This window comes from Tympanuchus pallidicinctus, unplaced genomic scaffold, assembly GCF_026119805.1.
Source record: "Tympanuchus pallidicinctus isolate F22 unplaced genomic scaffold, pur_lepc_1.0 scaffold1, whole genome shotgun sequence".
Taxonomy (NCBI): domain Eukaryota; kingdom Metazoa; phylum Chordata; class Aves; order Galliformes; family Phasianidae; genus Tympanuchus; species Tympanuchus pallidicinctus.
In genome coordinates, this window is record NW_026294618.1 from 86,990,300 (window position 1) to 87,005,200 (window position 14,901).

Consider the following 14,901-nt stretch of genomic DNA (forward strand, 5'->3'; position numbering starts at 1 on the left):
TACTCGTGTACGACAGTAGTGGTGTTGATAGTTATCCAGAAATACTTTCATTTCTTTCGGCTGCTGAAAAGCTGGGAGTTGAAATGTCTTTTCAGATGAGACTCCAAGTAAAAAAGGATTAAATGGCGTCATGCTATTTACTGTCTTCTTAAGGCTGTTTGTTGCCTTGTACGAACTATGAGCAGGAATTCTTTTGCTCTGAATTTGATTAAATATTTAAGTAATGAAAAGTCCTGTTTTCATGGTATAGAAAGTCAAAGAATGTTTATTGTTTTGTTATGATTAAAATATCAATTTATATTTTAAAATGGTGTTTATCTAGTTTTACAGGCACAAGCAATTTAATCTCCCCCAAAAAGTGCTGCCCTGTATCCCTTCATGTTTTGCATTTAGTTTTTCCCCATTACTTCCCTGTGTGATTTCAAGATTCTGACTGTCCTACTTAAGAACGTCTTTTCATGTGTAAGGCTGTATGTGTATCTACTGAAATGATGACTGCAGTTCGAGTGTAGGCTTCCCTGCCTGCTCATTTTTGAGTTTCAGGAGCACTAACAGCAGAGAACCTTCTGCATGAAATGCTGTAGCAGTGTAACAGTAGCTTGGAACTGCTCTGATAGGGCTGCCTCTGATGGGTTCATCGAGGGGAGAGAATTCCTGACAGCACGATGATCTGGTAGGAGCACTTTGCATTGTTTTTGTTACCAGCTTGTCTTATCTAAAGTTCGGAAAAGCTCACTAGAAGCCCAGTGGAATAGGGAAGAACTCTGCATTCCCCAAAAGAGCTGGTCTTTGAGGTCAGAGAAAAATCTGTGCAGTAGATGTGCTCCATAATGAGCTGTGCTGTCACAGCTTTGGAGATCTGCAGTGTGCTGTGGCTTCCTTATAGCCAGCGGGTCTGGGTTTGCTTCCCTTGAACAATGTGAACCAATGTGCTTGATGGTTTGGGCATCCATCAAGCCCCAGAAGTGTTTCTGCATGCTCAGATAGATATGGTCCAGTCTTCCAATGGAAAAGATGCAAAAAAGGGAGCTTTTCACTTTTTATTGCCTGAGAGCACCACATTCTGAGAGCACATTATTATACTTTCAACGTTGTTTCATGTAAGGCTAACTCTAATTGTTTTGCATAGTTTGTCCAGGTGATACATTGAACTGCTGGTAGTTACGCTGAAATGATTAAAGGGTTGTATACACTATAAGAATTTAGAACACGGACAGGACAATTCTGTATGCAAAATAAAATTAATGATGAAACTAAAACATGCCACCTTTGTCATGTGGGAAAGAAAAGCATTTTCTGTCTTAGTTAGAATCTGAAATCAAGACTTATGTCATTCTAAAGTTCAAACTTCTGTTATCTTCCTTTCTGGTAGATTTTCCTATATATGAAAGTGGTGTGTCTGACAACAGAAAATATTATTGCTTTGAAGTTTTTTTGCATAAGTTATTTCTACATGTGCGTGGTATTGAAATCTTCATTAAAACTTCCATAGCTGACATAAGCAAAATGTGATGCATGTTTTAACCTATCCTTGGTATTAATTTCATTTCATGTACTGCATGTCTCACTGTCTTTTCCCATCGCTGTGTAATGTTGTGTAGTAAAATCTAAGACCAAAAATTGAAAATTATTTGGAATTAGCTTTCTGTATCCATAGTTGTGCATCCTGGGTTGATTTTCTGAGGACACGTTCCCCACAGTTCCATCTGTCCAGCTAGTGTAAGTGTAAAACAAAGATGCTGAGCATCAAGCAATCACCCCAAGCACTAGGTTGCTCATGGTGCTATTTTCAGTGGCTGGACTACCTCTACTTTCTTAACACTAGGTATTCTACAGTGTAGCCATTCTTAACAAGTGGTAAAGAATCTGTCTCGGAGTCGCTGCTTCTTTTGTTAAATTCAAAGTGAGCAGAGTTCAGTGGTGTGAAAAGGCTCGTTGTCAGCCTTTACTAGTAACTTATTTGTCATCAGAGTTTAATTTACTATCTCCCTGGCTGAGCAACTGCATGGGAGAAGTTAGATATCATGGCTTTAGGAAGTGTGTTTTGTTTCCTTAATTGGTTTATATCCCACCAGAATGTGACTCAGGAAACCGAAAGGTTTTTGCAAGGTAAGCATTAAGGAATTCATACTCAACATTTTTGTCATATCATATTTGTGCTATGTTTATTTTTATATGATTTTCACAGTTCATTTTTACTATATATTTAATAATTTGCTTTTTCCTACGTTCTTCATCTGAGAGATCGTTTCTTTCGTTTTCAGTGAATGTTTTTCAGTAGTACTTTTATCTAGTTTCTCATGTAAAAAAAAAAAAAAAAAAAAAAAAAAAAGGACTGTTTTAAATACTCTTTCCAGATATTTGGAATTAGCATTTTCCACAGAACTATTTCAAGAGAAAATAATCAGCAAGTAAGTAAAGAATTTTCTCTTATTCTCAGCTAACTGCATTCAGAGAATGAGAAGAACGCCTCCACTAGATGAACTGCAGCCACCTCCGTATCAGGATGATAGTGGTTCTCCTCATCTATCATGTACACCTTCTGAAGTTGGAGACGGTAAATGTGAATTTTCCCAGTGTAGCAACAGTCCAAGATGTTCATATAAGTGTCCAAGTGAGGGAAGCACAGGACATGAAATAGAAAGCTTCCATAACAAAGGATATGAAGAGGATGTGCCAAGCGATAGTACAGCTGTCCTTAGTCCAGAGGTAAGTGAAAATGGTCTGAAGTGTCATATAGTACAACCTTTCTGTAGCTTTTTTTCCTAAAAAATAGTGTCTGGTGGTCAGCTAGGGAAAAAATCTGTGAATTTCATTGCCGAAAAAGACGTAGTGTGTGCATATGATCCTCAAACTATAATAAATTACAGCAAATCTCTTTTTTCTTTCCCATTATGTGTCATGCCAGTCAGTAGTGTAAGTGTATGTAATAGGAGAATACCATCAACATTTTTTACGGACACTCAGCAACTCCTATAGTGAGGTTTTCAGAGGAGTGAGTTATGAGAATAGCTAAGTAGCATCCAGCTTAAAATAAGAATGTAAGATTTTTAGATCAAAAAGGCCGTAAAAGATCTGGAGGTTGGTGGCCCTGCCTGTGACAAGAGGGTTGAGTCCTGAGGATCCTTGGGGTCCCTTCCAACCCAAGCCATTCTGTGATTATATGTCATAACTATTTATAAAACCAAGCATAACTTTGAGAATATGGAAATACACAGTAGATATGTTTATTTTAAATATTTGGGATAACTTCTTATATACGTAGGATATTGATCTCTTGTATCTATTGTTTCAGGATTGTCATCGGACTGGCTGTCTTAAAAACATAGCAGATCAGTCTTATTCCAAATTTAAAGTATCAAGAAACAGTTTTAAAAATTAATTTTACAGTGTAGTTTTAGGACTGATGCCGTTTATGGAAAGTCCAGAAACTCTGTTCAGAACAGACACATCATCTGCAGTGTTAATAAAATTTCATTAAGTCGTGATAATTTTTGGCACATCTATGGAACATTTTTGTAGCTGCAAGTGCAAATAAGTATTAAAATTCCTGTATTCTTTGCTGGCATTACACCATGCACCCAGTCACCAGCCAGGTCTTAAAGTACCACAAAATGTTAACATAAAATGTGTGTATGCTTGCACGAAAGTAAGGTAATTATATCTTGTAACATATGTGTATGCATTTTAGCATGTGGGGCAGAGAAGAAGAGATCGTAAGTATTGCCTAATTTAATCCAAGCTCTGTCTGATTGGCTCATGGCTTTTGGCAGTATTGGCCAGGTAAAGTCTTTCGATTTTATTTTTTTCTTGGATGCTAGTCAGCATCTCTTCAGGTTTTTAGTGTTTAATTACCTTGTTTATGAAATAAACAAAAAGATCACAGTCACTTCGTATAGCTTAGGGAAAACCACGTATTTCCATGCTAGATTTAGTAATAGAATACAACAAGTAAATAAATAAAAGCTTTTTTTTTTCTTTTTCAGGATATGTCAGCTCGAGGATCGTCTTCACAGCTTCCTAAACCTTTTGATCCTGAGCCAGTAGCTAAATATGGCACATTGGATGTGACTTTTGACTATGACTCACAGGAACAGAAGCTTTTGGTGACAGTGACAGCTGTCACAGACATTCCCACATACAGCAGGACAGGTGGAAGCTCGTGGCAAGTACACCTAGTTCTTCTCCCCATAAAGAAACAGAGAGCGAAAACCAGCATCCAGCGGGGCCCGTGCCCTGTCTTCACAGAGACATTCAAATTTAATCACGTTGAGTCTGAGATGATTGGGAATTACGCAGTGCGCTTTAGACTCTACAGTGTACGTCGCATGAAAAAGGAGAGGATTGTGGGAGAAAAGATTTTTCACTTAACAAAATTGAATCTTCAAGGGAAGATGTCAGTGCCAGTGATATTGGAACCTTCTTACAGTCTGTCTGTGAGTATCAAATGAAGCACAATAAGAATGTGGTGATATACGTTGTCCTGAATTTTGTAAGAATGGTATGTATATTTATAGCCGTCACATTCACTGGATTTTTTTTCAACATTCATCATACTGGCAGAAAGATAATTTCCTTAAAGCTTCTGTAAGTACATTTAGTTTCCACCTGCAAAAGCTGCCTGCATTTTTCTTTTTAATTACTTAGAATTTTCTAGTCTATAAATAGGCATGTGTATGTATGTATGAACACATATTACGTATCTATACATGCAGAAGTATCATCTTTACCCTGTGACCCACAGACCTTCAAAAAAAAAAAAAAAGCTAAAAAGCCAATATCCTCCATCTGTTGCAGTTAATTCTTGGTTTCAATATGTATTTTCATGGAAGAAATACAGAAAAGAGCAATTCTGAGAGTGTAAAACCATTTTTAATAACTTCAGATTAGAACCTTGTAAATAATTGATTTCTGACTCAATCTGAAGTGAAAAATAATGTAAAAAGTAGACCAAACTAGAAAGAATTTTTACTAGTTGGGGAAAAAAGCCTACCTACCTGATGAACAACCTTCCCCCTCAAAAAAATTTAACTATACTATTCTTAATAAAGCAAAGTAATTGTAATTAAGGGCAAACTTAAACACTGTCAAAAACCAGGAGTTTGGGCTGTATGTGCTATGTCCAAGTGTTTAGTGGTGAGGGTGGCTGCCAGTGGTACAGTAGATTCCAGATAAATCTTCTTTCTTCCCAAGGGAACTTCAGATTGCATCTCCTATTTTTCAGGAGATAAGATTTAAAGATTCATTTTAACAGTTTTTCCATCTCTATGGGCAGTATATCCCTTTTGATTTCTTGCAAATTTTAAAATAAACTTTTGTCTAGAATGAGGTGTTTGTAATGTTCTGGTCAGGGCTTCATAGACAAAGATTACATGAGTGTTGGTTGCCTAAGAGATTTCTGTGTTTTAAATAGACTTTGGGAAAAAGAGATGATTTAGCAAGGGCATCTTTATTAACATGGTTGCCTGTTTGTTATTTTTTAACTAAAAGAGAAGGAGAAAGGAAGGAAAGCAAAAGGTATTTTCCCAGTTATGAACAAATGGAGTTCATTCTGCACTTTCCAAAAAAAGTTGAAGAAATTGGCATCTCTGTCAAAAACGAGTATTGCAAAAATAGAATGCTGTTTTATTTAGTGACTAAAAGTAAGCTGATTAAAATCAACAACTGAGACCAAAACTCGCATCTGATAGAGTATCAACTAGCAATAAAATAGCATTTCTCTGATTTGCTAAGAGGTATGAATCATTCTGTTTCAAGGATGAAGTGTTTCGCTTCACTCGTGTGAACTTTGCTAATGCTGAGTTTGCCAGTTCTGTAGCTAGGGAAATTAATGCCCCATGAAACACATGCACTGAATACTCTGAAATTATTTGCTACGTTTGTTTTGTATGTGTTCCCAATAGGGCCCTTTTTTTTTTTTTCTTACCAAACTCGGAAAGAAAGAGGGTAATGCTTTTAATTGATATATCCCTCAAGTGCATAGACAGGTTTTGGTGGGTATATCCATTTTGTGCATAGGTTGTTCTTTATCACTTTCTTGAGCTTTTGTGGCATTGGGAATGTAAACAAATTCCAGGAGGCATCAAAGACAATGAGACTGGTTGTTATTTTCTGTGATGGTAAGGGTTTCTCTATCTTCTCTAATCTTTCCATTCTGGGGGAATGAACACAAATAAGGAATATTGGTAGGAAGTGAAATATTCTTCCAGAATTGGTTACTGTAGTGGTGTTTAGGCAAATTTCTCTTAGGCCATTGCTTGAAAGAAACCTTCATAGTCTTGATAGCTTGAATAAGGATCACAGCTTTTTTTATTTTTTTTAAATTATGCAAATCAGTTTTTAAAACTTTAGAAATTAGTTCCTGTGTTCCCTATTATTGCTTTATTATTTGTCTGTTATTATTTGTAAGCTATGTAATGCTCATTCAGAGAACAGATCTACTGTTTTATTTTGCAACAGTCTAAAAATTTGTTTGTTTGTTTTTTGATGTTTTACTGGAAGCAGGGGACCATCCTCCATCATTGTGTTCAAGCTGTTGTTATTACCAGCAGTCAGGTCAGCTTGATCACAGATTTGTGAATTTTCATCAGTAAACATCTGGGTGTTTCATTTCCAACCTGAATTTCTTCATGACTAATAATAATTTATTCTTATCCAGCATTGTCATTCAACTTAATTAGTTCTCAGGTGTTTACCTCTGGGTGCAGCTATACACTGTTTGCATTCTTTCTCAACTGTGCTTTTACTAGAATGGAGCAATGATCTTTGTGCCCTTCTAATTGTAAGCCAGGCAGCAATTACTTACTAGGAGAAGGTAAGTGTTGTTTCACCTTGGAGACGTTCAGGAATGTTTGTAATTATTAAATCCGTGATGAGGAACGTTGTAAGTTCTGAATTTAAATTTATTTTGCTCAGTGGAAGAGTGTTGTTTTGTATTGAGAAATGTTCGTATTTGATAACTTTTTATGAAATTAGAAATGGGCAAATGTCAGTTACCCTGTTTTTTTTTTCAACTGCTTCTCATTATACAGATTTTATATTAAACTGAGATTTCCTAATCCATTGAAACATCTAACTACTTGCTAACTACTACTACATGCTAACTACTTCTGCAGGAATGTATTTTATTTCTCTGTCTGTGCCTCATAATATATTAATGTATTTTTATTAGCTAATTGTCTGCCTTATGATTGTACAAGAAGTTCATATCCTGTGAAGTTTAGTACTTTTTTCAGTTTTACCCTAACACTATTCACAGGAGAATCTGAGTAAGGTGAGGCAGCGAGTTTAGTGCATTTGAAAAATAGTGGTATGTTCACGTGAGCTGGGTGTGCTGCTCTCTCTGCTTATTGTTAAAATGCGGACAAGTACATGGCATGGTGAATGTATATTTGTATGCTCCTTAAATAGATTTCAAAGCTCCACAAGACTTCAAATTTACAAATATATTTACAAATCTTCTTACCCAAGATTTCAGCCTGTTCGTCACCTTCTAACATTGCATATAACATCTTGTATTAGCAGCTTTTGCATAGTCATTCACTGAGTTGTTCTTGTACCATGAAAAGGTATGTTTCCATTTAATAATTCCTCTTGAAAAACTCCTTTCTTCGTCTGCGTTGTTTCCATTGCATTTATTCTACTCCTTTTCTGCTTCTATAGTTCTAACTCTTCCATCATGTTCCCCAAGACCACTTTAGTGTATGTTTGCTACAGTTCTCCCACGTAACCAGGGAATTCCTCTTCACACACTATTTTCAGCTCTCATCACACACTGACTGAAATATCTCAGGCTTTCTTCCACATTCAGTATACAGGCAAGAAGCAACAGAACCAGAATGAGCTAGACAGAGTGTATATGTTGCTGTTAACTGAAACTCCATGACCCTTTTGGATTTAATAGAAATTGGCCATCAAAGGTAACATATCAGTGTTACTGTTACTTTGCCTGAGTATAGTTTGCTTAGGAAGACCTGATGCTTTCAGAGAAATTCTACATTTAACACAACGTAGTCAAATTTTTGTTCATTTGTATTGGAGTTCTGAATCCATTGCAATACGGTTCGTTTTTCTTCAAGAAGTCCCTGTGGAATTATTCTCAGTTGCACTTTGTTCTTCTTACTCAAGGAAATTTTCTTGAGAGAGAAGCACAGCCTCTACTGTGATGTGATAAAAAAAAAATCTTAATTGCATTTTACTGAGGAAAATCCATTTGGAAATGATCAAAAAACCAATGTAGTCCTTGTCATCATCTCACAGGTTTCTTTTCTGATGTAGAATGAAAACTAACAATGCTGTGTTTTATTTTTTTTTATTTTTTTTGGAAGTACAGTTTAGAAGATAAAAATGCTAAGCAAATCTAGTAATCTTTTATCTTGCATTGTCAATAACAACATGTGGAGAATTAAATTTAACTTTCTTTCCAAAGAAAGTTTTAATATACTGAACTCCTAAATGTAACCCTTACATCGAGGAATGAATGGTATGAGCAATCATTTGTGCATTAAGGATTATTTTTGTGTATCTTCTCTATAAATAAACAGATTGTCTGAGAAATATTTTAATTACATTTTTGAACAATATAAATGTTTCTTCATGCAACATGTAGAAATACTTTTAGCGTTGAGAATGGTGGTTAATTGTTTAATTTGCTTGTTTGTGTTAACCATCTCATGTACGCTTCCTTATGTGTTGTGCTTAAGGAATTTTTTTCTACGTTGCTCTTTGTGTGGCGCACCTTTACTATTCTTTCTAATGGATGTTTATCATTTCATGAACTGATGAAAAAGAACTTTCAGAAGGCCATATTTTTCTTGGGAATTCTTGGCCACCGTAGAGTCGAACTGACAGGTTTTGTTTAAATCCAATATTTTCGTCCTTTGCTGCTATATGCTTATAGTATGATCTATTCAGGTTTTAATTTGGAAGGCTAAATATTAAAATTTGTGTGCAATAGTTGTATTTTACTAAACTGTAGCTACCATTTTGATAGTTTAAATCTCTTAGTGAAAAGATAATTAAGACTCATCTAGGAAGGAGATGATTTTTTAATAGTGTTTTATTTATATTTGTATATGTTCCCTTTCAATATTTAAAGGAAGCTTATAAACAAGAGGGAAACTAGCTTCTTATATGGCCTGATAGTACTAGGACAAGGGGGTTCATTTTGAAACCAAAAGAAGAGAGATTTAGATTAGGTATTAGGAGAAAAATTTTCACTTAGAGTGCAGTGAAGCAGTGGCACAGCTGCCCAGAGAAGCTGTGGGTGCTCCATCCCTGGAAGTATTCAAGACCAGGTTGGATGGGGCCTTGCGTAGCCTGATCTGGGGGGAGAAGCTCTGACCATGGCACGGGGTTGGGATCTCTAAGGTCCCTTCCAACCCAAACCATTCTTTGATAATGATTCTATTATTCAATTAGAATTCTACAAAAAAGGATTGGTTCCAATGTCATGGTGCATAAATGCTTCCATTTAGCTTTTAAACATTATGTCCATTGAAGGGAGACTTAATTAAGCATCAAACACGTTATGAGGGGAATAGTTGTCAGAGTTCATTTGAATAAGTGGTGTAAAACATGGAAGATCAAAACTTCTTCTTTTACGCAATAAGTCTGCACTATTTTGAAGGATGTTATGATTGGAAAGTGGTGCTCATGTCGATGCAGCTGGAGGAGAACTTGACAATATTTGGCAAATGAAGAAGTCTCCCCAGTGTGGGGTTGGTTATGCAGCATTTCAAAGCAGTGTGCTAAGTAAGGACTTTCCAGTCAGCAGCTGTTATCTTGTCAGTGCCGTTATTGCCTCAACTGTTTGTGCCCATTGTGTGGTGTACTCACAGCACTGCACCTGTCACCTGAGTCTCCTTCTGCTTGAGTCTTCTGGATCTGGTGAGAAACACAAAAATTAAATAGAATCTGGTCAGTTTATACAGGCCTACCACTACAGGAGTTCAGTGGTCACATTTAAAAATGAATTCGCTTTCCAAATCCGTGCTGTTTGCATTTCCTGATTGTTTTGTTAGTACATCTAACCATTCATGACAATTTGTGGCATGTCATTAGTCTATTCATCCAAGAAGCTCTTGACTAGACATTGAGACTATGAAGCCATTTGAGTACTCTGCAGAATAAGGTACATTTCCATGACTCTGAATGTAGGATATTTGGGGAATTCTTTGAATTTCAACTATATGTCCAAGTTCTCAATGGGTCACATTTCCACAACAAAGAGTGTTCCTCATGTCTGTGTCTTAACATATGTGCACTGTATAAAATAACAGTTTAAAAATTTTATCCTTTGCCTTTAATCTGTGAGTTGCTAGAGAAAACTTATTTGCTTAGGTGGATTCGCAGTCTACTTGCTTGGGTGGATTCACACAGTCTTTGATGTTTGCTCCAGCAAATAATAAAAACTATGTTTCAGACAGAGTATTTCTATTTTTAATGTTGTGATAATACTTCTCAGTTTGTAAAATGTCCCAGGCTGTGAATGACCATTCTGTATTAAAGTAAACCATTTGAACAATACTCAGTTACCTCACATAGCCAGTCTGTTGGTGACAAATGTATTACTTGAAACTATAGGTTAGTTTTGGTCACTATGTTTTATTTATCTATGTAAGGAGAGAATACTCCTAGAATAAATCGATACATAAAGCTACAAAGAGTGTGAATTCGATCAAGTGTTTGTGAAATTCTGAGACTCTCATTCTCTGTGCCATAAGCATGATTTTTCAACCCTGATCATAGTTTAAGAGAGTAAGCAAAATAAAATTGAAAAGCATATTATAAATTTCCTAGACGCAGTTTTGTAGGAGTTATAAGAAAATACTATCAAGGTTATCACTAACACGAAATTTCATCTGTTGGAGACTACAAGCTGCTCCTTAAATCTTCCTTAGTTATTTCAGTGGAGGTAAATTCTTTAACTTTGAAGCCCAAGAGAACTTTGTTTCCTTTTATCATACAGAGCTTCCCAACTATTTTATTTTCTCATTCTTTGTATTTTCTTGCTTGTCTGTATTCATATGTACAAAAATGTGGTCTTTTAATACTGTCTTTCAAGGGAAAAGGGGAAAACACAGAAGCCGTTACTGTTTGCAGCCTTGAGCACCTTTCAGCAAAAGCATGTGTGCTGTTTTCTTCCACTGAATTTCCATTAGGGGAAACACTGATCAGAGTCTGCACAAACGTATCTTTACCTACCCTGCAAATTCATAAGTGAAATTCTTGTGAAACTTCTAAAGTTAGTTTTTGGTTTATTTGCTAAATGATTCTTTTCCAGAGTGTTGCAGTGTAACATATGTGTTCTGAGTTAGCATTCTTCATTTTGGACTTAATCTCCAGATAATTGATTTGAGGAATATACTGGGGCTGCCTGTATTTGGTGTCGGATAAAGATCCCTTGCAAAAGACACCCTATGAACAGAAATCTTTTTTTGTCCTTATGTTAGCTTCTTGTCAGGTGTAGCCCTCAGTGCCTGGCCTTGAGTTGCATCTTTCATGATACAGTTTGTCTTTCTTTTGTGCTCAGTCGGCTGTCAGCTGGTCCCTGGAGAACCTAGCTTGTCTTCAGTTCTCATCTTTCTTTGTAGCTGCTATGATAGCTCTAAGAACTGAAGCAGATCCCTTCCAACTGCAGGCGCCCAGTGATCCTCATATCCTGAGATTAAACATGACCTGAATAAATCAAAAGGGTTCCTCTAGCAGACATAATTAGAGCTGGGTGAGCTACTAAAAGCAAATAATTTAATTGACAAATGCATCATAAACATGTGTTTTATGTTATAGATTTGGTCATTGTGAAAAGCAGTTGCATGACAGATTGCATGTGCAATCAAATACTAGTCCATAGATTGACTATTCATAATTTATACTTACTGTTTGATCACTGTATCTTTTTCTCAATTTGGAAGAGTGTAATCAAGAGGAAAAAGAAGGGAGAAATCAAACTATTAGCCACTACTCTCTCCCAAGTGAACATATTCTATGGAATACCTTAAAAGATGAACATGCTTAGGAGGCTTTCTAAGCAAGGTGGCAGAGCTGGGTAATGAGCCTAGGTGCTCTGAAAATGGTTTTGGAGCTGTACATGTAGCTCTGTCTGCACAGAGTATGGCCATCTAAGAGCTCTGTGGTCTCAGGAGCTGTCTGACAATAGCATCTCTGTTGTCACATGTTTGACAAGGAGCAAAGAGAGGAGATGGAGTGGGTCTGGGCGGGAGTTGTTAGCATACCTTCATCAGGAGTGCATGTATAATGTCTGCATTTTGTGTCAGGTATTCTGAACTAAGCTGCTAACACAAGCTAACGGCTTTTAGTACTTCTTTATGTCTCATGTCTCAGTTAAGAAAACAGAATTGAATTTCTTTCCCTCTCTTATGGCTGTATAAACAGTGAACAGACTTTTGCAATGCAAAACAGAACGTTTTTGTAAATGCCCTAAATCCCATTGTACGTTTATTTTGAATTCTTTCCGCTGCTCAGGCGTGCTGTGCAAATTTCAGGCCCGTCTGTGGAGCAACTAGGTGCATTTTCACAATATGGCGAGGAAACCAAAGCTGTAATTTAAAATATAAACAATCAAGTCATAGTAAACTTAAAATGCTTCCGTACCTGCAGACAGTTACTGTTTTGTTCTGCGGAGTTTAAAAAACTTTCAGATGAAAAGCACTGCTAGCAAATTCTCATGAAATACAAAAAGCAGCAGAAATGCCATGGTGACATTGTTTAAAGTCTTTCAGGAAAGTGGAATTCTTTTTTGCCATTACTAAGAATTTTACTTTGTCATTTTCATCATCGTGTATCTATGCTTTGTAACTTTGTAGTTTCTGAGGTAAATTAAAGCTGTATATAAAAAGGTAAGGATTCCATTTCTTGCTGTCCTGGTTTCAGATGGGTCAGAGCTGATTTGCTTTGTCGGAACAATGCATGTCCAGTATGATGCTGTGTTTTGGCTTTAGCAGAAAGGCAGTGTTGTCAGAACACCAATGTTTTAGTAGTTTTTATCTCAACCTGTGAGTTCTACTTCCTTTTTTTTTTTTTTTCCAGTTCTATCTCACTGGAGGTTGAATGAGTGAAGGGCTGTGCATCCAGCTGCTTGCTGCGTAAAACCACACTTGTCTGTGGTGTTTGAAGGGCTGTCTTTTCCAGTTGATCTTCCAATGCTTCACTTAGCGATAAACAACTTGTTATATAAAATTATACATGCATGTAAAGCTTTTGATAAGATAAGTGAATTTTATCAGTTTAGATACTATTTTTAATTACATGAACAATAGCTTAATAATTTTTTTAAATCCATATTTGATTTTCTAAAATCCATATTTGATGTGAAGAGTACCGTTAATGTTGAGTGTATTTCCTGCTAAAGTCTTTCCAATTGGAATTTGTGAATAGGGCATCTTGGTAATTTTTAAGCACACCATTTCACCCGAAATCAGTACGAACTGTTTACTAAAACAAAGCTATGTATTGGAAATATTATCAGAGTATTTAATGTCATGTTAGTGATTAAGTTGACTTAGATATCAATACTGTAAAGTGTTTAAATACATGAATAAAAATACACATCATACCTAATTGGAACCTGTTTCAAGGTAACAGCTGAGGAAAAAAACAAACAAACAAAAAAAACAACACAGCAAAACAACCCAACAGATAAATGCCTGTCATAAATCATTCCTAAGCTTGAGTCTGTGAGAAGGATGACACCATTTCTTTCCAAATTCCTGTTATTAGTTATTAGTTTAAAGCAAAATACTAATAAATTGTGTGTTTTCTTATTTGGACTGTATAGGACTGACCACTATAATACAAATTGAAGTTTTTTCCCTAATGTGTTGTGAGGGTAGGTAACTTTGTATGATTTCAAAAAGCATTGGATTTCTTTAAAATAAATAAATAAAGTGTTTTTACTAGATTATGCAGAGGTTGACAGGCACTCAAAGTCAAGTGTTCTTAGAAACTGTTGACGCTTCAAAATGACGATGGAATACAGTATAGGAAGAAACCTAAAAAAACCCCGCATCAACCCTTGCTATTTCCTTTAATTATTGAATTCTTCCTTTAATAATAATTTTGCAATGTCTTTGCTAAACCTTATCGTTGGCATTACTATTAATAATCTTATTTCAAGAATATTTAATAGTGTTATATCGATGATGTGATTCTTGAGTTCTACCTTTAAAAGCAAAAACTTGATACATAAGTATTACTGTCCAGAAAGAGTATTGGTCATTTATTTTAAGGAACTGTTTTGTTACAGTTTTTGTGTTTTTTAGGGCTTCCAGTTTTTATGTATATCCATCCTCACAACTCTTCTATGAGCTAGGGGAAATAGAATCACTGTCATATAAGGATTGGGGAATTGAGGCCCACTTTGCCAAGAGGTATCAAAGCATCCTCTATAGTATGCAAGTGAGTTTTGAATACTAGAATCCAAAATTAAAATGCTCCTTTTTTTTTTTTTTTTTTTTTTTTAGTCATTTTTCCCAGGAAAGATCCCAATACTTTTTGAAAAGTATTTCAGGTTTGAGACATGCTTTAATGAAGTGCCTACTGCTTAAGTCGGTCATGAAGCATGTGGAGCCTCCAGTTTTGGTTTTCTGATTTCAGATTTCAGAGATGTTCTCTCTGATTCTCATAGCAGATACAGATGATGGGCTCCATGCTGATTGCTGATCCGGAGTCTGTGCGGTGCTCAGGTTCTCATTGCCTTCTCAGGGAGCTTTTGCACCGAAGCTGACCAAGAGTGTCAGCATTCGGCCGGTGATTACGAGTTGTGAATGCTTTTGTCTAAAATGTTGGAGGCGTGAATTCAGTTCCAGCTTTGCCTGGTTAGGCTTGAAATTTCTCTAACCTCTGAGTTGTATTGCTATAGAAATAGAAGAAAGTAATGTG

General features: G+C 36.1%; 1 protein-coding gene across 5 annotated transcripts in view; it reads left to right on the top strand.

Annotated features, from left to right (window-relative positions):
- Positions 1–14,901, top strand: part of SYT14 (synaptotagmin 14) — an 87,239-nt gene that overhangs the window by 53,791 nt on the left and 18,547 nt on the right. For all 5 annotated transcript variants that reach the window (XM_052685620.1, XM_052685630.1, XM_052685627.1 and 2 more), the window contains 2 exons: positions 2,441–2,709; positions 3,987–4,436. In XM_052685620.1, the coding sequence (XP_052541580.1) occupies positions 2,441–2,709; positions 3,987–4,436 (719 nt within the window). The remainder of the gene's footprint in view (positions 1–2,440; positions 2,710–3,986; positions 4,437–14,901) is intronic.